Here is a 27,963-nt window from a genome sequence, read left to right on the forward strand (position 1 = left end):
AGTAATTATGGTGTTTTAAATAACGGAAATCATCAAGACACCAAACTGAACTTTTCCACACAGTGGGTTAATGAGATGATACCCTAGAAACAGTATCTCTTCTAACTTTCATACGGATTTCATAATCAAAGAATATTCGTTTTTGATGTAAATTTTCAGTAGACATTTCAAGCTTTCTATACATATATTTATTATGTTTGTGAGGAAAGTATTTACTGAGATTCAGGTTGTTTTATTTATGTATGTGTCTGTGAAGAGAGACGACAGAAACGTCTGAGAGCGCCCCCTGTCTATTTTCTTAATTTTACAACAGCACAGCATTTTGTTGTTATTATGGGTGTATACAAATAAACATAGACCTTTTACAGATTCAAATTATGTATTGCTCTTATCTGTACGATCATAAAAAATAGAGTAATTGAACATTTAGGCGTTTATTAGGAAAAAATGCCTCAGAATGTGCCGGTGCGTTTGAGTACCCCAGACGTTTCATTATGTGCATCATGGTGGATTTTGGTGTTTGATTTAATATAATAGAATAGCCTTTATTTGTCACATATACATTACAGCACAGTGAAATTTGTTCTTCACATATCCCAGCCGGCTTGGAAGCTGGGGTCAGAGCGCAGGGTCAGCCATGATACAGTGCCCCTGGAGCACAGATGGTTAAGGGCCTTGCTCAAGGGCCCAAGAGCGGCAGCTTGGCGATACCGCGGCTTGAACCCCCAATCTTCCGATCAGAATCCAGCACCTTAACCACTGGAGATTTGAGACTTGGCATATCAGTAAAACTAATGTTTACTGATGAATTTTTATTTTCAGTGGAGTTAAATTTTTTATTTGTTTTATATCTAAACTCCAGTCTGAACATCCACCATGCAGAACACAAGCAGAGAAAATATGATGATGATCAGGTGATCAGGAATGTCCCTGCTCTGTCATGTTTACATCACTGACTCCCTCTGTCTCATCTACATGAGCTATACTTCTTGTTGCCTTCTGCATTGCTCATTGTTATCTTCATAAATTAGACTACTTCAGTGGTGTGTGAGAAAGAGGAAATGATACACCAGTGGCAGATTGAAAATGACAGGAAATCAGTTCATGGGCTGAAAATGGTGCACAATGAGAAGAATTTTTTTTTACATTTAACCAAATATATTAAAACTAAAGTAACAAGCCTGTTTTGAAATGCAATAAGTAAAAGTAAAAAGTTGTCTGAAAGATAGTGTAGTAATTTTAACTGATACCAGAAAAATCTACTTAAGTACAGTAACAAAGTATTTGTACTTCATCACTTCCAAACCTCTGTACCTCAAGAACATTTACAAAACATCCTTAAAATGTTAGTTAAAATGTGATATCTTTGTTTACACTTAACATTATAGGATCATTATTTGAAATAATAAAAAAGACATCTTAAAACATTCTTTTAATATTACATTTAAATGTTTTTTTTCAACCAAACTTGAATGGAATGTTAGCTAAAGTTTCCTGTTAGCAGTGACAGCATTTGCATTTGTTATACCAGTTTTTGTTCTTGCTACTCTGTGTTCAATTTAAAATCTGGTCACATGCAATCAGTGATGTAATCAGTAAGTCATTAGAGTGATTCATTATACGGTCAAGTTGCACTACCATGCATCCTGTACATTTATGTAGCCATGGGCAATCATTTTTATGTCTAATATTGTTAATTTAAATGTTATTGATCTGAAATGCAGGAACTACCAAAAAGTGTTGTAACAAAAAATGTGAGAAATGCAGTTGTCAACCATTCTGGTCCCTCTCTGAACTGTGCAGTTGAACTTTCTTTTCAGTTGAACCCGCACACACACACACACACACACACACACACACACACACACACACAGCAACCCTCCCTCCCTCCCTCACCCACACTTTCTGTTGTTTTATATTTAAATGGTGAGGTTAGTTCATATGTGATTCTGAAAGGATTTATTAAATAGGAGCAGGTTGAATCGCCCCCTATAGTCTGCCCTTGTTTCAGCCATGGCTTGTCCCCAGTTGACCCTGCTGAGAGCAGCACTTTCTTTATGTGCCATGAAAGGTTTGGGGATTGAGCCCAGACAAAAAAAAACCTATGAGGGTCAAAAAATGTTTTTACTCCCACCCGCCCTCATGCAAACCTGGCTGTGTGCTCGCTTTAACTTTAAATCAATAGAACAAGTTATTGAAGTCTGGCCAAAAAAGTGTTAAAACAGTGTACTAATGTACAAACACAATCATTCAGCTTTCTTATACTGTCTTTACAAATTCTGCACTCTGACACTGTGAGTCTCTCACCGATGTGAAGGACAACAGCTACCCCAGATCTGCATTACACAGGTACATTAACATCCCCCCCCCCACACACACACACACTAACTCCACATTATTGATAAAAATGCCTAAAATAGCAAACAGCTTTAAGCCTTTGATAAAGTAAAAACTTTATCACTGCACTACATATTACTGAACATTTTAGTTTTGCTTTTGAAACTGGATTGTCCATTTTGTGTTGTATTGTGAATGTGCTGGAGATTTGTGAGGGTCTCTCACACTTGCACATTGCTTCACATAGACTAGAATTCAGGCACTTCTCAGGCTCACCACTTGCAATTCAGATATCAGTTGATACAATCCCCAGGTTAAAACGTTTTGGAATAAATAAAGTCTGGACCACAAGAGAGAAAAAGACCAAATCAGCATTTAAGATGTAGAGTTAATAAAGAACCAAGTTTTCAGTTGTTGTATGGTGTGATAAAAGGATTTCTACAGTTTGCCAATGTAAAGAAAGGTATCTAAACATACCTAAAGTTTTTATTCGTTTTGCTGGAAAAACTCAGTGTGTATATTGTCTTTTAAAATTTGTTTTAGTGAATACACAACAAAAAGACTTAAAGGTCATTTGTACACACCACATCAAGGTCACATGCCTGCACAAGCATTTCCACACCTCTTGCTCCTTCTTCACACACTCTTCAGCATTCCATGACCATCTATAAATAACACACAGGGAACTCAGAACACCATAAAGGTAACCAACGAGGTTGCAGTAACACTGTATATTGAGTACAATATAAACATCACTGGCAGGTTTAATGATAATAGAACAGTTTGGTGATATCTTGGAACTGAACCTTTTGGTCCAACATATATACATCAGGTTTATTGATATTTCAATTAATCAAATGATTTGTCAATGAATCTATCTAAAGAGAAAAGAGTAAAAGAAAATACTATAAGACAAACGGTCACTTACATAGGAACAGTTCTGATATTCTCTTATATTTTCTGAGATAATCAAATGTTATTTCTCTTTTCATAATATATTTTTACTGTTAAGCCAGGTGCTATAGCATATCTTAGATTGATATTTTCAGTTTAAAACAAGATGAGCTTTTAATGAAATTTTATTTGTACAGTGTTTTAACAATGGACATAGTCAGAAATAAACATACTGTGAATATACATTTAAAACATTAAAATTAGTCCCTATATATCTATTTATAATAAGCAACCCAGAGGTAACAGTGGCAAGGACAACTCCCTGAGATGGTATGAAGAAGAAACCTTTAGAGGAATTAGACTTAAAAGAGCTCATTCTCATCTGGGTGATACAAATTTATTACAGTTCCCATATTGTTCAGTGATGGCCATTTAAATAGAAAACTGTTAACTGCAATGGCAGCCCTAAGTCATTGGAGCAAACTGTTTATTATTATTATTATTATTATTATTATTATTATTCTTTTTCATCCTAATGGTTCTTGAGTCAAAACTCTCCCCAGTACCTTCATGGATCTTTAGACTGTTTAAGTGGCAACATCCTCAGCTGCACTTAGTGGTCTTTAAATGCAGAAAACTCCATTTAGAGGAAGGGCATCAGAATGAATCACACAGGTCTGAAAAGAAAAAGGGACACGGTCACTGATACATCAGGACCATGTTTAATGAGAGAAAGAGAGAGAGGGAGAGATAGAAATGAGAAACATAGATTATTACAACAGATGGCTTGTGTCCATTTAGTGCATATTGTGTATTGAGTTGTGATGCATTCATGCATATAATTTTTATTTCATTGCAAAAATCATTTACAGCTACCACAATTTACTCCTATTTTATTAACATTGCAGTAAATAATATTGTATGATTTTCCAACGGAAATAATTTTTTATTAGAAATTAATCTAAGCAAACCTCCAACATTTCATTGGATATCCATGAGGTATTCCAGAGGTGATTAAATATGGCATCATAATAAAGCCCATGCTAACCTTGAAATATCACAAGGCAAGGTCATTTAAGTTTATTTTTATAACACATTTCGTACACCAAGGTCATTCAAGACTCTTTACATGAAAGAAAATGAAAACAGAAATAAAGATTACATGAATTAATATTATTTTATATTATTAGAATATAAAAATGCAGTAAAAAGCAAGTCTCAACTCAACCCTAACCATTGATCATATGTAGACACAAGAGAATATTAATGGGTTGAAAAATGGCAACATTTGCGGCCATTCTACGATTTTTAAATTCATTATGTGTAGCATAAAAGCTGAATACTGTTTCACTGTGTTTACTTATGAGTATAGTTATTATTAGCTGTCTTGTACCTGTGTATTTTTGAGAGCTATGAGGTTTATATTCTTTGAGCATTTAAGGAATGTTAATAAAATATACTGGGCTTATCCATTTAGTGATTTACAGAGTAAATGGAACACTTTATAATATATTATGTAGTTCGTGTTTTAGATCTGAAGTGATCTTTTCTCGTTGTTCTGGGTAAAAATTCCTAAAGCACTATTTTGAACAAACCCCAGTTGTGTAACTGGAAAATTGATTTATAAAACTGCTACGGTTGGTATCTCCATGTTTAGTTTTAATACATAATACATGAAAACACAACTCAATTCAAAGATTTAAGATAATAGAAGGCTGATTAGTGATTGATGGGTTTAGGTATGTATTAACTTCGAGATGGTCTATTTTGGTGCCAACACGTAAATGTCTTATTTAATTGAATAACATTTCATTTCTTTATGTGCTTTACATAACAGAGCTCCCCCTCCCTCTCTATACACATTACATACATTAAGAGGTTATTATTCAGTGAGAGAGCAAAGTTCACTATATGGCCAAAAGTATTTGCACCTTCTCCAAACTGTTGCCACATTTGGTGGACACTGTTATATAAGATGTCTGTGTGCTGCACCATCATGGTTTGCCTTCACTGGATCTTGATTTCCAAGGTTCATGTGGAGAACTTAAACGGCCCGCATATAGCCCGAACATCTCGCTGAATAAGCACAAATCTCTGATTATATATTCGAAGATCTAATAGAAAGCCTTACCAGACATTCAGGTCACTGTAACAGCAAAGGTGGGGAGAAACGCCATATTCAGGTCCTCATGTGTTTAGAATAAAATGTTCAACAAAGTCTACATACTTTTGGCCATAAATAGTGTTCTATATATAGACTGAAACAAGTGGCCAATAAACTAATCTCTGAATGTTTGCGCATGTTCTATCTATCCTATGAGATTCAAAACTGCCAATGGATACAATAAATCAAAAAAGTGGCAAATTACACTGCTCACAAAATTTACTCACCATATTGCTGTACAGCGAATTTCAGTCTAGTCCAAATGTCCAGTGCTGCATGTTACCTACAAACCCCCTGGAACTCCTGTCCATTTTTATTAAATTATGTAAATACATATAGTGAAAATTGAGATACAGTTTAAAATGTTTCTTTTCTTACTTTGACTCCCAGGAATATTTTATCTTTTTAAATATCTGAATTTACATTTTTTCTAACTAAATAAATAAAACAAAAAGGGGTGATTGAGGTACTCTTGCAAGCCAAATTGTAAAACAAATCTACTTCAGTTGTGATGTTTGATTATCAGAGCAGGAGGAGATTGGCTGTAAGTCTTCTGAACCATGTGTTGTATCCGATCAGTCAATACAGGTGCAGGTTCCTCTGGTTTGAAGCAAACTTGCCAAATTTCAAAACAACTGATTTTTTATACAGTATGAGGGTCATTAAATCACTGAAATTCCAAAAGGTTGTCATTGCAAAATAAAGAAAATGACTTTTAATTGGTTGGTAAAAAAATAGAATTTATAAAAACAGACAATGAAAACATAAAACCATTTAACATATAAAGCTGTTTCTTCCTTCCATCTATAAGAAATATTTAGTTTTTTTTCTTCAATGATCAAAACTGCCCCTTTGCAGATATAAAATTTTTCCAATCACAAATTCCATTAGTGTACAGTACATATGTTCTGTTCTACCATTAACAAAATGCCACCGTGGAATCGACACCGCACTTTGCGTCAAGTGCTTTGTTTATTTCAAATGTAATAAAGAAACATCCAAACGTCATTAAAGTTGGAAGGGGGGGGGAAAAAGCCGATACACATTGGGATAAAAAAAAACAAACAAAGGTTTAGAGAATGGATTGTTGAAAAGAATAGTCACACTAAACGTTTAATACCAACAGAAAGCCTGCTTCAGTTAAACCTGCTCTGCATGCCACCCAACCTCCAAAAGAACAGGTGGAGAGAGAGAGAGAGAGAGAGAGAGAGAGAGAGAGAGAGAGAGAGAGAGAGAGAGAGAAAGACAGACACAGATGGGTGGTCAAGGGCTGCGGCAGGTTTTAATGCTATTAATGAATTGAGAGAAATGGCACAACTTACACACAAGCGTGCGCACACGCGCGCGCGCACGCACACACACACACACACACACACAGAGTCCTGCCATAAGGACTCCAATATATCACAAACCGCAATAAATAAATATTTTTTTTCTTAACAAGCCTTGTTGGATTTGTGTTGAGGATGGTTTCCTTTATTTTATTTATCTATAGTATTTCAATGGTTTTTGTTTTAAACACACACCCTCGGGCACACGCGCACGCACACACACTTACTTCACCTTTTTCTAACAATATTTTCAGAAATATTTACAGACCACAGCAGCCCAATCTGGGCATCGTAGTTAATGCTACATCACATACACACAATTTCCTAACAAATGAAAAAACAACAAAAAATTGTATACAAAAAAAAAAAAAAAAAAGAAAAAAAAAAAAGCAGCAGTCTGTGGGTTGCTTCTCACGTAAAGCACCAATCATCAGACCAAGTCTTCTGGAAACACTGACTAAGAAATCAGTATTAAGCCTGAAACCCCCTCAAGTATACAGTATTCGCTTTGCTTATAACTGTAATGGGATCAGAGTGTTTAAAGGGAAAGTGACATGTAATGCAGAGGGTGCTATGGTGGCATACAAGGCCTCAGTTCCACTTTGAACTAAATTCCCTCCTCTTCATGACCACTTTCTCTGTAGATATCCCTCACCAGAAGGACTTGAGTTAATAGGCTCTCCAGCACATACTTTTCTAGGGGATTTGAACTGAACCATCGAGGACTGTCTGATGTGGAGGATTCCTCTGGCTTCATATAGAAGAAATCTGTCCTCTGCCTCACTGCCTCAGGGCTAGGAAAAACAAACAATTCATCTTAGACATTTTTTAAAACTATATCCAAAATATATACAGTATTTCCAGCAAAAAAACTAAAGTTTTATATACCGTAATTTGCGGACTATTAAACGCACCCAAATATAAGCCCCACCCACTGAATTTGACAAAAGATTTTTATTTTGAACATAAATACGCCGCACCTGTCTATAAGCCGCAGGTGCCTACATTACTTTGCCTACAAACTTATGAACTTTACACAGGCTTTAACGAAAGACAGTGTCTGTAACACAGCTTGTATCTAAACAGTAGCCTACCAAAAAAGTCATTGTTCACTGTCTTCCTCCTTCCTTTCACAACTATTTCTCCTGGGAGTTTTTCTTTTGGGATCGTCGTGCGTCTAAAAATCACCATCGGTGAATCTTTTCTCCCGATGCCGTGCAGCTCAGAACACAGGTGAAGTGCGTTTTTTTTATGCCCGGTTGTTTTCAGCGTGACGAATGATTCGCATTTCCTGTTGCCAGTCCGAGTGAGCGGCAGGTCAAATGTCAGCGGAACATCATCCATATTTATGATGTGGTGCGGCCCGATTCAGTGGGAGCGCGATTTAATATAAAGAGTTTCATTAGTTCACCTGAACCCGTTTGGCAATTTCATTGGTCTAATGTTACGGGGCTCGGTTTTTGGCTTGAAGTTTGTGAAACCGGGAAAAACCCATAAATTTGCCGTTTTGTTGTTTAAGCCGGGGGTTCAAAGTGTGGGAAAAAAGTAGTGTCTTATAGCCCTGAAAATACGGTATTATTTTAAATAACAGAACAGATCTGACAACTGTGATGCATTCTTTAAATTATAATGCTAAATTGTATTAATATGCAAAAGGTCTTCTCTTCTCCATGTTCGGTTGCTCAGGTGTTTTGTAACTAACTCCCTGTATGAGTCACACACCTTCCCCATGTCTAAGTATAATCTTTTCTTTTGACTCTAACTTGAATGATGTGACAGCCTGGCTTTTTCGTCCCCACAGTAAATGAATATTGTTCAGAGTTCACTAATTTTAAATACAAATCAGACAGTGTTCGTCCAATTTAGCTAACACTAGACAGGCATGTTATTTAACTGATCGATTTATCAGACATCATACGAAAAATTAATTATGAAATGAAATACGCTTATGGGGAAAAATTTACACACCTGCTATAGTGTATAGTTTATAAAAGTACTATACACCTGGATTCAGGCGACACTCACCACTTAGACAGGTAGAGTTCATACAAGCGACACTCGTGTTTCTTAACAGGACAGTGAGTGGAGCCACGCGAACTATCGCTTTGATCAATGCTGGAATCAGTAGCCTCTTTACGCCTCCTCTTACTTGGTGCTGGTTCTGTTCGCATAGGCAAGAAACAGAGATTAACATACAAAAATGATAGTTGAAACCAACACCAATAAAGAAAAGCAACAGGATTGAAAGTGAGAAATCTAAACCCTAACATTAGCCTTGAGTCCTCAATGTGGATCAACAAATAAGTTTATTTACATTGTTTACTAAGCTGTCTAACCTCAAGGATTTTTAAATAAACTTTTGCTGAAAATGATGCTAAAAACACAGCAACACTGATAAATCACTAAAAAGTAACTACACAACACAGCAGACAATTTACAGAAATCTTGTAAACTTAGACAGGTGTTAATTGACTGCAGTGAAACATACCTTGCTGATCTTGTGAGATGGACGGAACATGAATACAGACAGTGGTGTCGTGATTGTGAGGTTTAGAAGTGCTAGGACCATAAACGTTACTAAAAGAGAGGCGCATGTGCTGCTCAACAGTGCGCAGGCCAAAATATTTTGTGTTGAGATAGACGAGAGAACGCAGGAGAACTGAGGAGGAATGTTCTCCTAGCTGCCTGCTGCTCCACAGACAAGGCTCCTCTACACGACCCCACAGAGAACCTGAACACAGTAACACCACATGAACATACACACCAAAAAATGCATACATGCATATTATATATTATATACAGAGTAAGAATTTACTAAAAATGTCCTCATAGTAGTGATTCAACAACATTATTTCAGGATGTGAACAGCAGTGGTTCTAATCATGGGACACTTTTAATTAACAGAACGACTAGGACGTCAAAAGTTTTACCATCAGGAAGAACGCTGGGCTGCCAGCCTTTGAGGACCTTGTTAAGTTCCTCCTCAAATCCACTGTAGTGGGGATCATTAAACAGGTCATCTGTCCTTCCTTTTTCCTGCAGATACTGAAAGTATATCAACATAACATTAAAAAACAATTGACTGTATTGCGCTTGGTATACCTCTAAAACATCAGAGTATTATATATTATATATAACAATATTAGAGCTATCAAAAAAATCAAAATAATTAATCTCAATTAATCTCATGATTGTCGTGTTAACTAGGGATATATCGCAACTTAATGGTACATTTTTAACCTATCTAAATGTACCTTAAATTAAGACTTTTCAAGTGTTTAATACTCCAATTAACATAGTCATGGACAAATATAGATGCTGTATGTAAATGTATGTTTATTATTAGTAAAATCATACTCAACACAGAGCATTAAGACAAAATATTCTTTTAACGGTCTTAAAGTAATTATGGTGTAAAGTAATCATCAGGAGACCATACAGAACTTTTGCTATGTTTCCATATGGACAGATTTAATCAGAAAAAGTTTTATTGCCAGGTACAGGTACTTTACAGTACTAGGAATTTGACTTGGTGTCAGGTGTAAACATACACAGAAACGAAACGTGTACATAGATTTTATAACAAATTAATGCTATCGTGTGTGGACTCTGCAAAAGCTCACGGTAACTTTGATAAAACGTTGAAAAAACATTCTGAACAAATCCTCTAAACTACAATGCCACAGAAGTGACATGCATATGAAGAAGTCACACATACCTTCTGTATACTGAGGCAAAGGTAGAGAATGCTGTCTGGAGCATAGCGCTCACCGTTGGGCCGACGCACCTCTCTGACGAACTCTTTTAGAGCCTTGCTCAGATCCGCTGCACTTAGGGAAATAAGAGTGTTTTTCTTCCGAGATGGATTCACTGGACACGAACACAAAAGCAAAAAGTTAGTATATAATATACTCACTAAAAGAAAGAATACTTTAAATAGCAAGATGTTCCTGAGTGACTACAGACAGAAAATTCTATAGCAATTTACACTCTGCAACACTCCTCGAAGTTCTGTCATGAGTAACTTCCAATAGCATCTTTCCTCCAGACAGATTAATAAGGATGATGCAGAGGGGATCAATGTATCCCTATTTTTATTTAATATTCATCATCTGACTTTCATGAACATTTATTATTATGTGTCCTCATAACTTCAATTGATCAACACCAGATGTTTCAGGATGTGAACAGCAGATGAGTTATAATCATTGGACACATTTTGCATACATCGTTCAAATAGTCCCTACTGCATTTTCACTCATAAATGAACCTCAACAAAATTCTTCTCATCTTGTTTGCAGGCACCTTTCTCTTTTGGGTTACTGGACTGTGCAGTTGAGGCAGCCCATCTCCTCCAGGCATTCAGGCCATACTTGGAGCTCAGGGGGAAAGAGGCATCAGCTGCAAAAGGCTCTGCTGATGAAGATGACTCCATAGAAGTTTCCTCTTCTGTGGCTCTCCTCTTGATGCCCTAAAACCATAAGTGACATAAACGTGACGGGTGTTAATGATAAGGAGCTCAAATTTAAGAGCATAGAATTCGTATATACTATTCGTATAAAAGTCCTCATAATAAAACATTAGCAATCACTGCACATCAGCATGTGAACAGCATAGTGTTTATAATCACTGGACCACAGGTGGAAAGATTACTGAATATTCTACTCAGGTAAAAAGTACTATTACGTTATTAAAATTTGACTTGCGTACAAGTGAAATTACAGGGCTACAAATCTACACAGGTGAAAAGTAGTTCATTTATAATTGACTTAGGTAAAGGTTACCTAGTTACTTTATTCATTTAAAAAAGCAAGGTGGGTCTCTCCAGTGTGGGGCAAAAGGACAAGGGGAGATAAAAATCAAACTAGTTATATATATATATATATATATATATATATATATATATATATATATATATATATATATATATATATATATATTGTTCAGACCATCCCAAAAAAACCATTTTTTAAACAATACAACCGTTGAAGGTGTCATAAAAAGTGAGATTCTGTAGACCATCTTCATGAACATGACTTTCAGAATTAGTGGAAGGTATGCCTTTACTATACTCAATGTCATATTCCTATAACAGGGATAGTATTTTGAAGTGAGATTGTAAGAGGTACTTGTAACTAGTCAGTGTATTACCTGTAGTAGACAGCGCTCAGCACTCTCCCTGTTTAGAGGAGCAGAAAGATACACTGCTGAGCACAGGGACTGTACACAGAACAAAAAAACATTTTATTCTCCTAAAGGAAGTATCACTTGATTTTTTTGTGTTGTCTCTGTGTTCAGCATGGTCTCTCTCTCTCACTGTGCTTTGCTGCTGCGAATTGAAGAGTGCTGAGCATTGTCTATGACAGGTAATACACTGACTAGGCAGAAGTACCACATGCAAACCTACTTCAAATCACTAACATTCACACAGTTGCTAATTTTGATGTGGCTGTAGATAAAGTCATATCCCTAAATAAATTTATTTTGGTGGTTGTAGTTTTCAGAGCACAATTTCTTCCTTTCATTATATTATTTAAATATTGTACAAATATTTGTATAATTTAAAGAATAAAGGTACACAAAAAAACTACTAATTATAGTAACATGAGTAAACATAAGTAGTCAATTTCCACATCTGCAACAGACCCACTTGTGTAAAAATCCCATGATGTGTGTGTTAAGTACCCTCCTCCTGGTTCTGGTCCAGGATGTCTCCTCTCGTTCCTCAGTGAGGATGGGCGGCAGCGTGAAACCCATCTCTTCCAAGGTGGGAACAGGCGCTGAGGCTGAGGAGAATTATACCTTCAAATTATTTCTTTAAAACCTGACCAATCCAAACTAATAAACTAAACACTACATTTTACAAATACAGCTCGAGTATGTTATACAACTAACGTTGTCTGTTTTGAGCGTTATGCAGTTTTATACCTTGTGGAAGATCTTTCTCTAGGTCCAGCTCTGGTTCAAATTTCTCTTCCTCCTCTTCCTCTTCTTCTGAAATGCTTTCACCACTGATGCTATTCACTCTCTCCCTTTTAATCTCTGCACTCTCCTCACATTTGATATCTGAAACAGATGGAAGTAAAATATTTTTTTAAGCCGCTTAACTGAACCTTTTCCATTTCACTCTTTCACCTCCCCACAAAAAAGATGTACAAACAAACATTCCTTCAATGACAATTCCATCTTACAGTCAGTTCTTTGTGGCAAAAAAAATGTTTTTCAGAAATAGCTTCACACCTAAGCAGTCAGGTTTATTATCCTCCTCTGAAATTATTTTTGAAACAGCTTTGAAAGGATTGGGGCAATTCTTTGCTTTCAGTTCATCTATGGTCTTCACAATATGCTCAGAACTCTGCAGTGTGGTGGGCAGAATCACTGGCACAGGTATCTGAAAACAACATAAACAAACATGATTTTCTTCATCATACACTCAGTGTATATTAGACCATTTTAATAGCGTTTCTGGATGCCTCGTCAATTAAGAGGGAAGCTCTTACAGGAAGAAGTATCGGGAAAAAAGAGGGTGTAGCCTGAGCATAAAGATTCATGGGTACTGGAACATAAACAGGAACAGGAATTGGTACAGGGACATACTCCTTCACCAAGCCTTCCAAGCCGTCCTCCTCTGTAAAGACCAAACAAACGTGTTAGTCTGTGTATATGTACAGGTTCTCTACTCAGGCAGCATGTATGTGACACAATCTACCTGTTTGCAATTGTTTGCTCTGCATGTGAGGTTTGCAGTACGTGGCTTTAGTCATGGTGAGCGGTTTACAAAGAACAGCTTTATTCTTCACATCCTTAACAATCCCTCCACTGGCATATGACATGGGTACCTGATTAAGGAGCTGCACAGGGGGGGGGGGAAAGTGAGAGTGAGAGACAGCTGAGATTGCTGCTATACACAGATGTTTAGATAGAGGAAGATAATGCTGACTGGCTCTAATGCTTCTTTCTTCCAGAAACAACACACAGTAATTATAAAATTTGAAAAACGAATTACTTTAATACTCACAGTTAATTTTGGTGCCGGTGTCTGTCCTATTATTAAAACAAAACAATTATTAAATTACATACAAAAGTACATCATTTTTAAGAATATTAGAATTGTTTATTACCTAATGCTGTGTTTTCTGGCCCTTTTTGAGTTGCCATATTGGGCTGATTTTGCTGACAGTAAAAACGGAGGAGACACTCTTGGTCACAGAAGTGCTTCATCTCAGCACGCCACTGCACAGACTCTGTCAGGTTCCCCTGCACTTTACAGCAGTCACAGCGTGCCGCCTGGTGGACAAACAAGAGAAGACCATGTTTAAAAAGCAAAATGAATAACAGGACTTAACTTATGACTGTATAAGGTACATGGCCTTGTGTCCTCATATATTAATGGGTATCGACACTATGGTTCAGAATGTGAACAGCAATAAGGTTATAATCACAGGACAATTTTTGACACAAACATAATTATTAATAAATCACACACCTTGTAATACCAGTCATGAAACTTCTTAGCACAAGTTTCACTGCAGAAGTCTCTGTTAAGACCATCAATCAGTTTGGTAACCGATTTTTTGCACATCTGAGTGCAATGGTTGCAGGTGACGCATTTGAGGCCTAAACGGTGTATAAAGTCCTGCTTGAACAACAGCTTACAACCTGCAGCCAAAAAAAAAGGTAGCAGACCGTTATTTTATACTTCAAAAAAGTGATTAAAGCAATTGAAGCAGACTATGTAATTAAAAAGATTTTTTTTTGTTTACAGGTATGGAAATCACACTCACCCGTTTCAAATTTATAATCATTCTTGACTTAGGTTATTTGACTTGGATGGATGTAATCCAAAAACTATAAAAAACTAAGTACAATGAAAAAAATTTAACAATCTAAAGATAGATCGCTCTCCGATTGCAATATCTACCCATTTATAATTTACTGTATACATTTAAAGCGATGTGTTGAACATTTGGATTATGTTCAAAGAGTGCCATAATATATTCTTTCAAAAGTCTGCAGCTGCAGAAAGTTTGCGATCCCCTGCAGTACAGTTAATGAGTGTGGTGAAAAAATCATTATGCAACTTTAATCTATACACTGAAAGTTTTATCCTGTAATACTAACGAGCCTGGTTGCTTTTGATCCGCAATAGTGTTCTAATCACAGGATCTCATCCAAAGGGAGAAAAAACCCAAATATACCTTCACTACAGAAAGGTCTTTTGACCCCTGAAAACTTGACTGTCTCGTGAAGTGTCTTCTCCTCCTGGCAATTCTCGCAGAAGGTCACTATACAATGGAGCTTCTTATAGTCCTCGCAACACGTCTTACTGCAAAATTGATACACTTTATCCTGAAAGCAACAAGGAAGAACATATCTAAATCTGATTAAAGAAAAAAGGTATAGAGTAATAAAATAAAAACGGATTTGCTGGATAACACTACCTCCCACTCCAGAATCTCTGGTTTCAGGCTGAAAGAGCCACGACAGTAATTGCATTTCAGTTGGACGTTGCTGGAAGCTAGGGCAGGAAGTTGGCCATTGGCTGATGTTTGTATAGTGGCGTTCTAAAAAAAACAGGAAAATGTGAAAAGACACAAAAATCGGCTGGATGTTCCAAAGGCATAATCTTGCATTTAGAAGTGCTATTATGACCATAAAGACCCTTACATGTATCAGAAGTGCTTTGACCCAATGCATGCCATGCAAATGTCTACAGGTTATACAGTTTGCAATGCATGTACCTGGAATTTAGTGACGCACTGAGAGCTGCAGAAGTTTAAGACCTTTCCTTCAGGTAGTGTTGCCTGATACTGAGGTAATGCATTTCTCTTACAGAAATGACAGGAAGGTTCAGCAACTACAAACACAGATAAGTATCAATACAAGCTACAGAGCTTGTAAACATGTCAGTTGACACCATTTCTGAAACAAAGAAACTGTTAAAGTGCAAATAGAAAATCAGTTGTACTGTGTAAGAGCCACATGTCTCAGTGCTACTTGTGGTACAAGTGTGAATCATCGGGCGACGATTTTGTCTGATTTACTAGAGGTGCACAGTTGCCGATGAATCAAACCTTCGCAAATAAAATGCATCAAGCTGCCACTAAAAGCAAATTGAAACCAAACATTTCTAATGTCTAACAACCTGCCTATGAGCATGTCTAAGCACTTTACCATAAAAACACAAGGGTTTCTATCCCAGTCTCACCCTAAACTACTGCTGCATTCCAGTGATTATGATAATGTCAGTAATCAACACTGATTTAACTTCCCACAGAATTCAGTTCCAACCCAAATCCAGCACACCTGCTCCAAATAATCAGCTCCGCTGGATTCAGGAGTGATCCCTAATGACTTCTGTAAGAAGGCAAACCAACAGCAGCAGTGCTCATGATCATTGTGCTAAACTACAGCTTATTACTCTCTTATTATATATTTTTTAAAAGATTAAATGCGACCCCGTGTTGTCTGAACCATAGACACACTAATTACAAGAGAGACATTTCTTTACTGATCATCTATCAGAAAAAGGCAAAGGCGAGTGTTGCTGAATTATAGTTTAATGACTACAGCATGTGTAAACTGCTCATTGTGTTACGGTGCATAAATGAGACTTGTGTAAAAGAAAGATTCGAACAATTAACATCCTGATTCTTGCATCCAGAAAGGGGCACACCTTATACATTATGTTTTCCCAAAAATACAATTCTAAGATTGTTACAAATAGAAAAACGATGCCGTGACCACGTGCTATACAAATATCAACTTATATATGTCCTCAAGTTTATTCATTAAGATGATTTATAATAGGCAAGACTAAAAACTGTGAAAAATCACACACAGTCAATAGTACTAATTTCATTTAAATAGCCGTCATTTTTCCGACGTATTTTTACGTAAGATAAACAAAACAGGACAAATGATTAAAAACAGGCAACCGGTGGTTAACCCCAGAATTTATACGAGTACTTACTTGGTGCTGCAGCTGTGACTTTGCTTTTATTCATACAAGATGAGCAATAAGGCTCCATGACACCAGAAGGTTCAATACCATGAGTTACATCAAAAGATCTGCACATTGCCTTACATCCACTACATTGGGTCATCTTTCCATGTGTCTAGGGTAAAAATAAAACAAAATAAAAAACTAGTCATTTAAGGCTAACATTTCAATGATAAGATATTCACTTATATTATTGACATTCTTGAGAGGACAGTGTTCTCAGTGGCTCTGAAGCAGAGTTCCTGTTCTGTTTATTTTAAGGCGGTCATAAATGTTGTTGAAACTAGATAAGTGGTTTTGTTAGAAAGATATCAGATTAATCAATTATTTTTGGTAAAAAAATCACAAAAAAAAAAAAAAAGAGTTTAGGTCAAATTACACCTCCAAGGAGAGATGTTCACTGGGACTGGAATCCAAAAGGACCCAAAATACAAACATTGTGGAAGTGTGCAATTCTTACCCCAACGGGGCAGAAACTAGTGGTCAGATATGAAGATTGTGGAACAAAGAACGGCAATGTTTCTTGTTTGTTCATTCATCATCAGTAACCCCTTTATCCTACTTTTACTCGTTGTGGTTTAAATGGCTTAGTTCATACTCTGGGAAATAAAACCAAATTAATTTCCTTAGAATAGACTGCAGACATGTAGAAACAAAAATAAATGCAGGTCATGTTGGTCAGAAAACCTTTTGAAGCTGTCTGAAGTGGGATTAAAATACCTTTTGTACACCTCTAGAGCCAAGGACAATAATAAACTCACAATGTCACAGTTCAATAATAGATACATGTCAGTAGGCTTTACCTGTTTGTAATCTCTGACACAGTTCTGACAACAAAACCGTTTCTGCTGCCCATCGATAAGCAAGAAGTGATTTGCTGTGGCCCGGCTGGGCAGGTAGTTCCCACACTGCTCACAACAATTCATGATCAGGCGATTAGCCATACGGTAACGGTTAAAACATGCATCACTGCAGATTTTATGGGTGATGTTCTTGAAGCTGACTTCATGGCGAATCTACAGAAATAAATGAGACACAAATATTAATCTAAACATACATAGACAACAGACGGTACACACAGGGAAGTAAACAATGCCAATGATCTCATATTGTAGAACATTAAAGACTGGGATGGTATATAGCACTGAAACAAATGTTTGTTTCACTGACCTCTGTGAGCTTTCCACAGACAGTACAATTGGTTTTGAGGGTGTTCTTCGGGGGATTCTGTTTATTTTCGTATGCCGCCAGACAACCGGTGCTGCAGAACTCCTGAAATGATCCTGAGTCCACCTGAGCCACAAATGCTTCTTTTATACTACTAATGTCCCTAGTTTAAGAGAAATTACATTTGCCATGTTTATCAACAAAATAGTCAGGTAAGAGAGTGTTATAAACAGAACATATTTCACAGAACAAGTCTTACTTCTTGCACATGGTGCAGCTCTTTTTGGGTGTGGGTTTGTGGGAGAAGGCAGAAAGGCAAGTCGTAGAGCAAAACAAGTGGGAGGAGCCTTTGCGCTGATAAGCAGTCTGACCTTTCTTTAAAGGCTTTTTACAGTTAGCACAGGTGACCTTCATGGTGCGTGGTGGCTGCTGGGAGCCTGAGGAAGACTGGCCTGGTGCTTTAGGAAGAGATGCAGTAGGAGAGGGAGAGTCCACCCCTGGCTGCTTCTGATTGCGGGGAAAAGACGCGGACTGAGAGATCCAGGAATCTAAGAAAAATGCAAATCTTTAGACTTTAGAAGCTATTAGTATTAAGGAATCAGTAACAGTAAAACTAAACTTCGAGGGTTAATTCCATTGGTTTAATTTTTACAGAAAATTTTCTATTGATATACTGGACAGTATACTCAAATGCTAAAAATCTAGATGGTTAGTAGGCATGTCTGCAACGTTCTTGACGTTAATGATTAATTATGCTGGGAAATATAAGTGTACTTAGATGTGCATGCAAAAAACAGGCAACAATCCAAATCCAGACATAAGGAAAAATATAGCTGATTACCAGAGTTTGAAGTTTAAAAAAAAATAAAATTAAATTAAATTAGGAACATGCCCACTGAGTTTCATTCCGATTGGCCTCGGGTAACCTTGTGTAATGGGTGCTCGAAATTCACAGACCGATGGCGGCCATGTTTTTTGAGATACACGATTCTCTCATAAACTCTTGTAGCATTGGACATAGTCTTATCAAATTGGCCTGCAGTGTCTAACGGATGTGCAGTTATAGCCATTTTTTCATCTTATAGTGCCACCAAGTGGTCGAGCTCTGCAATTTGACTAGAGTGGGCTCTTGCACATGTCTACCGAGTTTGAAGAAATCTTATTCCATTCAAGGGTTACAGCAATTTGAGTGAAAGTGGCCCCACCCATTTTATTTTTGCTATTTGGTGCCACCTTTGTGACAGAGTCGAAAGTTTTCTTTTTTTTTTTCTTTTATAGTTACTGGTTTGGTTATGTTTGGGCAAAATACCTAAGACTAGTTCGCAAAAGTGGAGGTTCATCATAATTAAGAATTACAATTACACCATAAAAACCTGATATTGTCCCCAAGTGTCTAGTTTCTTTTAAAATTCTTAAAGCCCTTTAGGGCCGTGGGTTAAACATGCCAGACACTTCATGCCAATTTTCAGGTCGATTGGATGAATGGTTGCGTAGTTAAAGACATATTTAAATTTTTTCCTTGTTTAGCACCACCAAGTGGCAAAGCTACACTTTTTTTTTTTTTTGACCAAAGATTGAGCTCATACACGTTTACCAAGTTTGGTAAAGACATCTCGTTCTGGTCACGGCCCCTCCTCCTTAGAAACATTTTAGTTACCCTTTGCAATGATGATACGGAAGTTAAACTTTTTTTAAAAATAATTATTGATATTCACTGCCCAGGGAACATTTCTGCACTGCTTTGTTTCAGATAGGGTTAAAAAAAATAAAAAATAAAAAATAAAAAAAACCTAGGATTAGTTTGCAAAAGTAGGTTTTGGACATAACTAAATTTTGCAGAAAAAAAAAAGGACTTCATAGAGCAAACCCAAGGATTGCAAGGATACAAAACTTTTGAGTCAACGACAGACAATATACGAGCTACTTTTTATTTGAAATGTAGTGCCCACCTTGATACTTTGGTTTTGAATTTAAACTGGGTTCATACTTTGTCCACCTCTCCCAAAATTGAGCTTCACCATTTGGCCAAGTATCAAGTCTCTAGGCCTTACGCTTTGGTCTGCACGATCGATAATCCCTAAAATTACAATAGGGTTTCTGCACTACATGCTTAAACCCCTCAATTAGGCACAGAGAGAGGACTATATTCAGCCTATGCTAACATTATGGTGTTAAATACAATCCTACGCAACAATAAAGCATTTGCTTAATCAACTCATCTGCCTATAAAATAACCAAAAATGATACAAAATAAAATAAAATAAATAAAAAAATAATTGCATAAGCCATTACCAGATCTCTGGTGAGTTCCAGTTTCACCATTTTGAACTGGCTGGGTAGTTGAATTAACACGTCCTGGGTTGAACGTTGGTGATGGTTTGCCAGCTGACCCGGGGCTCTGCTGGGCCTCTGGGTTAAGGCTGAATGTGCTACTGATCTGCAAGCCGTTTTCTGCCGCTTCCATCTCTTCCCCAGCCTCTGCCTCCTCGCTGCCCTTCAACGATGTCACACTTGTGATTTTAAGGTTCATGCTCTCCTCATCAGACGGGGCTGTGGATGCCTCTGCTGATGTCGACATAGCAACCTCTGATGAACATGACACTCCCAGTGTGGTGACGCTGGCAATTTTAATTTCTGAGTCTGGTTCTGTGCTGCTTAATGCTTCTCTAGGCTGACTCGATGCCAGCGAGGAAGAGGAAGTGTCTCTATGTTCTGAATCTTCTTCATCGTCTATAACAATGGGCTCAGTCTGGCTTTTGGGAGCCATGGTTGCTGCAGCTGTGGAGGAGGGAGAAGGAGCGTTGGAGGATGCTGCTGTTGTGGTGGCTGGCTCAGTATCGTCTGTGGTCTCAGCAGGTGCAGGGTTGCTAGAGGGGCTTGATTCTTTTTTCCCCTCCTGAAAGTGAGGCCCCTCCACCAACACAACGTCGTCATCGTTATCCTCTGGAGCCTTGGATACCCCTGTTGTCATGACATCAGTTCCCTGAAGCTGCCCATCTGAGCTCAGCTCTGTTGAGGGTGTGGTTTCCATGGGCTCATCCTCCTTATTTAATCCCTCCTCAACATCTGTTCTTGGCTCTAACTCCCCATCCATCGCTCAGGTAACCAACCACCTGTTACCAAAAATAAAGGAGTGAGGCATTTACCTGGGGGAAAAAAAAAAGACAAAGAGATGACTCGTATACTGATTTGCATTTTTTAAATATTAATTTAATGAAGAAAAAAAATCAGTATATGGCCAGCCATAGAAATATGGTTGAATGAATTAATGAGAGAAGAAAAAAAAAAAGAACATAACATGAAGAGCACCAATTAAACAGCAATCTCCTTTCATCTAGAGCTTATAATCATGAACTGGCCTTATTACAATCTCAGACACTCTTTTATATTTGAATTTCACGTTCAGAATGCTGTGACCTTCCAGTGTTAATCATTCCTGCAACGCCATGTGTATGTATCTTGGTTACTTCGCATCTATAGTTACCATGGCAATAAAAGCATCAAGGGACAGTTCCTGTCAATGCAATCTGTAACACTGTTCACTACGCAGCTGCAGAGATTGAAAAATATATACATTCTGTTTAATAAATTACCAAAAAACATTGAAATATCCTGTATGATTACTAAAATGGCTCCAATGTTAAGTCGACATTATAAAGCCTCAATAAAAGCCATAAATTAAACTTAATCCTTAGGTCTGGGTGAAGCAGACAGGATGCTGAAATGGATGCATTGAAGGCTTTCGCCAACAAATACATTTAAAGGGCTGTAATTGAGGCCCGCCTTTCCATTTATATGATATTATTAATCATCAAGCAATGTTATTTCCCCATTTCATAATAATACAGAGGATTGACTAACAGTCCTTTCTTGCCTCGCGTGTGGTTGTGGTGTACACGCTGTACACGCTGATTGGAAACTGAAATGCAGTGTTGGTCTTGCACTGCAGGGTTCAGAAATGTATGATTACCTACACACATAACATTGCCTACACGGCTCTTTACAGAAATGTAACTACACTCTTTTTCTTCTATTACATGGTTTTAAGTCTAACGTGTTATCAATAAGAAGAAATCGGTTACCCTGACATGCTAGCTCGTTAGCTTAGATCGGTTTGTGTGTGATTTTAACATGTTTAACTGTTACACCCAGTTCAGTCCAGAAGCTTCACATCTCATTTGCCTATGGTAAAGGAAATAAGTAAAATTTCACTTCCACTTTACACACTGCAGCATGCGGCAAAAATCCATAAAGCTCTGCAAATGGTGCATGTGCCTGGTTACGGTTGCTAAGCTACAACTGGTTAATCATTCTTCAGCGTAGTAGTTGGGGTCAGCTAACAAAGAATCTATAATTATTGTAACGTGGCTATATGTTAAGACATGCTAGGCTAGTCAGATGAGCTTGTACATCAGAGAGCTAACCTATTCGGAAATCTGTTTTTAGAAGCACCTTTAGGAAACATCTAAACACTCTTCATGAGAAATGATACTGTGACACAAAAAATAAAATGAATGAAATTCCAAGGGAGTTTTACTGGTTGTACACTATATTGCACAGTACACCTATATTTCATTTAATTTACAGCCACACAGAATGCGGAAATGACATTGACTAGAGGGTAATCATTTTAGGGAATAACGATATGAAAAGTTCTCTTTGATCTGTTTTTGCCGAGAGATCGCAATACGTATTGCGTATAGACCACCTATACGTATTTGGTTTTGAGAGGTGAAAATGCACAAACATGGCACCCCAAGTGGTTTTACGCACCAGATGCGGCTTTATTCACTACTCTGCGTTGTATTCTTCCTGAAAAACACATTAACAAACCAATAATTTTCAATTACTGTATTTTCAATCATTATTTTTTTTACATCAAACATCTGCCATTTTAAAAAATATCCAAAAGGCAGGACTGCAATGGCAAAGAAAACGACAAGACTTTTTTTTTTTTTCTTTTCACAAAAAGTACCCTAAAGTGCGTGCTGAAATCAGTAGGATTAATTCAGATCGGATCAGTCAAAACATCAGTCAGAGCTGTCCGGTCAGATTTGAAGGCACATTTCAGATTTATACATCGCATGCTATTGCAGATATTTAAAACGTCATCAGGGTCTAACCACAAGTTCAACGTCACACAGAAACAACAAAGGAAGTTAGGTGGATAATCTGGGAAGTGGTAACTCGGGGGTTTAAGATGTTGGACTTGGATCAGAGGGTTATGAGTTCAAATCCGAGTACCACCAAGCTGTCACTGCTGGGCCCCATACTAAATACTGTAAATGTAATCTTATCTTATATAGCTAGTGTCAAAAATGACAAAGAACTTTCACTAAACAAAATATCCTGAAAAAACCCAGAGAAGAAATAAAAATACAAGCAACGAATGTGACAAAATGGGTTCTGTTCCAAATGGTCTTTCAACTCGAGTAAAGCAACACCCTGGCAATAATACAGGAGGACAGACATCCCCTAACTAAATCTACTGTGGTATAAAACAATTGATGTAAACAGCATTATAACTCCCCATTGTTCATTTCTTGGGTCTGGTCAGATGGTGGTGAAAATATTGTTCATGTTAATGCGCTCAATCTCTTTTTTTTACACTAGCACTTGCATTGAGGACTGTCTACTTAATCTAATCTAAGATCATCTGTAGGCAAAAAAAGAGCTAATTACCAATGAAAGGCATATAATGGTTTATAGGTTTTTAATAAAAATTATATAGCATTTACAGAATGTCATCAGGGCAGATGAGGAAACTACTGTTTAAAGCTACTATAACGTAAGAGATAACAGAAGTGCCTCGTTCAGAAGTAAACAAGAAACATACTACTGCAATTCAAAGTGGCATACAAAAAGAAAAATACTTCAATAGATGATGCTGAAAAAATTTCTCAAGATCAATCACATCACATCAACCAATCAGAGGTGAGTTCCGTGTTTGTTCCGTCATGTTTCTCTGGAGCTAGCTCAAATTTAAATTTCACCCCACAGCTACTGCCCCCTTTTCTTATTAATTTGAATGTACTTAAGAGCCTAAAGACGTGACGACGACAGTTTTCATTCCAGCAACTTTTATCCATTCGCATGTGAAAGCAGGAGACTGGAAACGCAAGCTTATTGCGAAGAACGTTCGCATTTCACAGCGTTCAAAAGTCCAACTCTGAGTTGCGAATTTATATCTTGCAGAAGTGTGACCAACAGAAGATCGCCACGTCAGGGTGTGATAACGGTCACACAATGAAAAGTATATCAAAACAACATTAAAATGGAAGCTGCCTGGTTTGGAATAGCAGTGCCTACAGGAACAGATGGTATATTTAAAAACTTAAGCAAACACACGTGAAAAATCTTTGATGTCCTATCCTGTTGTTGGCCATATTTGCAGTGTCTCGTCTAGTGTAACCGCCCCATGCAAGTGTTTGTTGTCAACAAAATATCAATTGTACTGCGTGCTAGTTTCACTTCTAGCTAAGCTTAAAGCGTTGTTGTAAGCCTTCAAGGGGCATGTGATAACTATTCGATATTAAAACCGTGATTATAAAAGAAGCTTAGAATTGTACTTTTATGATCACAGATTGTGTTATTGAATAGCTATTGCATTGTGTCCACACAACAGAAAAAAAAATCATAATATTTGAGATAAATCACAAGATGCTTTACTCATCTCCAAGGTTTTAAAACAGACAAATCTATTGTTACAGCTGGCGGAACATGTGCTCTGGGTGTGAAGTCTTCACACGTGTTAATGGGGAATGAGGGAAGAAGAAAATGAATCAATAATGAGTCATGATCACGCCACGTGACACGTGAAGTGCCTCAGACAACGTAGGTCAAAGATCTGCACTGAAGTTGCTCTGCACCATTTCAAGAGAAGACCAAATCTAGGTTCTGGGTTTGTCTTAAAACAAAAAAAAGTAAACTGAGTAAGGCCCACTAGGGCTTGTACCCTTCACTGTGCACTCGTTTAGAGCTCAGTGCTTGGGTTTGGGACTGGACCAGGGCCCGGTTCACACAAGTCCTTCATCGTTCCCGCTGAAGATGGGATAAAAATCCACCGTTTACATGACTAGTATGAACACAGCCACGGACTCTGCTGAAGTCTGTAGAGTGTAGATTGCGTGTGTGTGTGTGTGTGTGTGTTCAGTTGACGGTGTTCCCACCCCGGGCCTCGGTGGCGCATGCAGCCATTGGATTAGTGTGGAAGTGGAGGGAGGAGAGCCGCTCCGAGACTGCGCCATTGTTATGAGCTACGGAGAAACGTCGCAACTTAATCGCGAATAGTCGTGGCGTCGAAGTTCACAAATGCCCATGAAAAGGGGTCCAAGCAGTAACATACCCCCCCCCCCTCCCTCCCAAAGCATGCCCAATTTACCCTCTTTGTTAGGGTATAATCGCCATATTGGTCGATTACTAATAAATGTTACAAATAAGCACCAAAACAGGATTTTTTTCTCTCATAATACACTATATATGACTTCCAATGAGTTTTAATCGAACCCCATTACTCTTGGGTGAACAGTTTCAATTCGGAAGATACCCCTGAGCTTTTACCCGGGGGCAATCAAAAGGACATACACGTGGCTACCTGAGGGGGCGCTCTACAGCCCGGAGCATCAACTAACTCTTGGTACACAAATGGACAAAAAATGACCAGATCATGACAATAGATACTGAAATCAATTGGGAGCATTCAAGCATGCACAATAATCATCCTCGGGTGTAAATTAGAAGAGGTAAATGAGCAGTTATTCCCCCCCTCAGTGGGTAGTACTGCCTCCTGTCCGCCATTAGAGAGGCAGAGAGACAATACGCGGACGCGTAGAGGCAATAGCACCCTACTACGGCGGAGAGGGGGAGAAAATCTCAGGCGGGGTAAAAAAAAATGCCTGTCCCTCTTTCCTGGTTAAATTAGATTTAAGACCCACGCAGGTGACCCGAATCATGTCTTTAGGACGAGCTACATACTACAGTCAGTTGTGAGAACTTTGGCCAATTAAACCCAGTAGCTAATAGCATCAAAACCGCTATTGAGGAGAAAAAAAAAAAACCCTTACCGGAGTAGAGCCTGGGAAACGATATAGCGCCAGTTTTGTGCCGTGACATGAATTCGAACGCGCATGCGCGAAAACGTACGGACGTTCCAGGCGCGTGGGAGGAGGATACTGCCAACGAGGTCTTCGGCGCTCTGTTATCGCGCGTGCGCAATGCGGCCGCGATCAACTCGAAAATTGAAATCCGACAAAAGGCACGGAGGCACGTTTCTGCGGCCTGTCACGTGCGTCGTCCATATACCTCACCATCCACATTCCAGGGCCGCGATAACGAGTTTGTACAATGAAATTACTAACCATGAACTCGAAACCGAGTTTTCTAATGTTACATATTGGGTGCAAAATATATCAATGTTTTGTGATTGATAGATAGATAGATAGATAGATAGATAGATAGATAGATAGATAGATAGATAGATAGATAGATAGAATCAAAATGCAGTTAAGCATCTACCAGAAGTGCAAATAATAGCATTGTGCAAACTGACAAGTGCAGATAAATATGTAAATATATGTATAGCAAAAAATGGCTATTGCGGTAAACAAACAAAAAAAGCAGGCTGTTAAAAGTACAAAAATAAAAGCCCTCTGGGTAGAATGTGCAGAAGCTGTATATAGCTATTTATACACAGTATATTTTAAATATTATATATATATATATATATATATATATATATATATATATATATATATATATACACACACACACACACACACACAACCGTTGTAGGTCAATGACACGTAACACTGATTGAGTGCAATGTCCACGCTTCTGTAAGATTATTCCTGCTCACAGGATGTCCACAAAATGGCAAGTTTATAATGCACACTATGTTGGCAGTTTCTACAGCTAAATCAAGGATGAACTACATGACTTGTAAAAGTCGAGCAGAATTGAAATCTACAGGATGTTTGGTAAAGGAGCACACACACACACACCACGTGCACTACATCACTGATCTGTTGAGAGGTGTCAAAATATGGCGGAGCACGTACAAATCCAATAAAGCAATGCAAACTCAATGCGTCTCCAGAGAAGTTTCTGGTCTACATATCACGTGTAAACACCTGATCATTTATTCTTCACACAAGACGGTTTGAAAACCTCCATGGTTTCATATGGAAAGTTAAAAAGGCTGATTTCCACTCAAAATCAAATCACGCATTACAACAAAGTCTGAATCGGGTTTTACTTTAAAAATGTACAGCAATGAACTGATTGCACTCAAGAAACTGTTTTTCCTGTTTAACAGAAATAAGAACATCCTACCGCTTTGGCATCCTGTCCCTTGTAGATGGACATGTCCCACAGGTTTCGTTTTCGGCTAGGTGACACTGATTTCTATTAACGTTATAACGCAGCACTTCGACATAGACATTAGTAGATGTAGATATGATTGGGCTCGTGCAGAGCTTTTATTTTGAAACAGCCGTGACTCATGATGATCAGGGTGCGTCCACGTTTACTGCACGTTTTCCATGATGGCTGATTTACGAGCTGAGAGCAGTGAGTGATGGAGGTGTTTCTGCTATAGGATTACTTCTATATAATGTCATAAGGATTTTATATTTATTTCGTGTGTAATCAGGATTGTTTTCTGCATTTCCTTGTTGTAACTGCTCCATCAAAACGATTCGAGGCCCCTACAACAAGAGACATGAAGCAGCAGAATTCTCACAGAAAACTAGTGGCATTTCATCCATTTTCATATATTTAAGATTATTATTGCTTGATTAAATGTTCCTGTTTAATGTGAACTCGGTTAAACCGGTCTATAAGCACCAAAGTTGGAAAAGATCCGAAGAGTCGACTCGGAGCCAAGAGAACCGACTCCGATCTGAAATGGCCATTAATATGGCCAGATTTTTTATATATATATGTATATATAAAATGTAAAAAAAAAAACATTTAGCATGAATCTTCCATTCTTAATGTATGCATGTGTTTTTCTAATGCAGTTATATGTACTTTATTAGGAACACCTGTACCCCTCAAGGATCTTTTTT

General features: G+C 37.8%; 1 protein-coding gene across 5 annotated transcripts; it reads right to left on the reverse strand.

Moving 5' to 3' along the window:
- Positions 1-6,095: 6,095 nt before the first annotated feature.
- Positions 6,096-27,347, reverse strand: zmym2 (zinc finger, MYM-type 2). Of its 5 annotated transcripts, XM_046845112.1 has the most exons (24): positions 25,960-26,077; positions 22,670-22,708; positions 20,189-21,042; positions 18,156-18,444; positions 17,900-18,059; positions 17,533-17,745; positions 16,700-16,844; positions 15,468-15,583; positions 15,168-15,290; positions 14,925-15,075; positions 14,213-14,385; positions 13,848-14,013; positions 13,745-13,770; positions 13,436-13,577; positions 13,227-13,354; positions 12,967-13,117; positions 12,655-12,792; positions 12,412-12,512; positions 11,032-11,197; positions 10,445-10,596; positions 9,657-9,771; positions 9,215-9,457; positions 8,752-8,887; positions 6,096-7,520 (listed from the first exon to the last, which is right to left on the reverse strand). In XM_046845112.1, the coding sequence occupies exons 3-24, from the start codon at positions 20,988-20,990 to the stop codon at positions 7,334-7,336; spliced, it is 4,023 nt and encodes a 1,340-aa protein (XP_046701068.1). In that variant the 5' UTR covers positions 20,991-21,042; positions 22,670-22,708; positions 25,960-26,077; the 3' UTR covers positions 6,096-7,333. The 5 variants fall into 5 exon arrangements, with proteins under 5 accessions (XP_046701068.1, XP_046701067.1, XP_046701070.1 ...); XM_046845111.1 differs by lacking the exons at positions 22,670-22,708; positions 25,960-26,077 and adding an exon at positions 27,227-27,347; XM_046845114.1 differs by lacking the exons at positions 22,670-22,708; positions 25,960-26,077 and adding an exon at positions 27,227-27,326 and having other exon boundaries at positions 20,189-21,009.
- Positions 27,348-27,963: the final 616 nt, after the last annotated feature.

The sequence above is a fragment of the Silurus meridionalis genome, chromosome 3, assembly GCF_014805685.1.
Source record: "Silurus meridionalis isolate SWU-2019-XX chromosome 3, ASM1480568v1, whole genome shotgun sequence".
NCBI lineage: Eukaryota > Metazoa > Chordata > Actinopteri > Siluriformes > Siluridae > Silurus > Silurus meridionalis.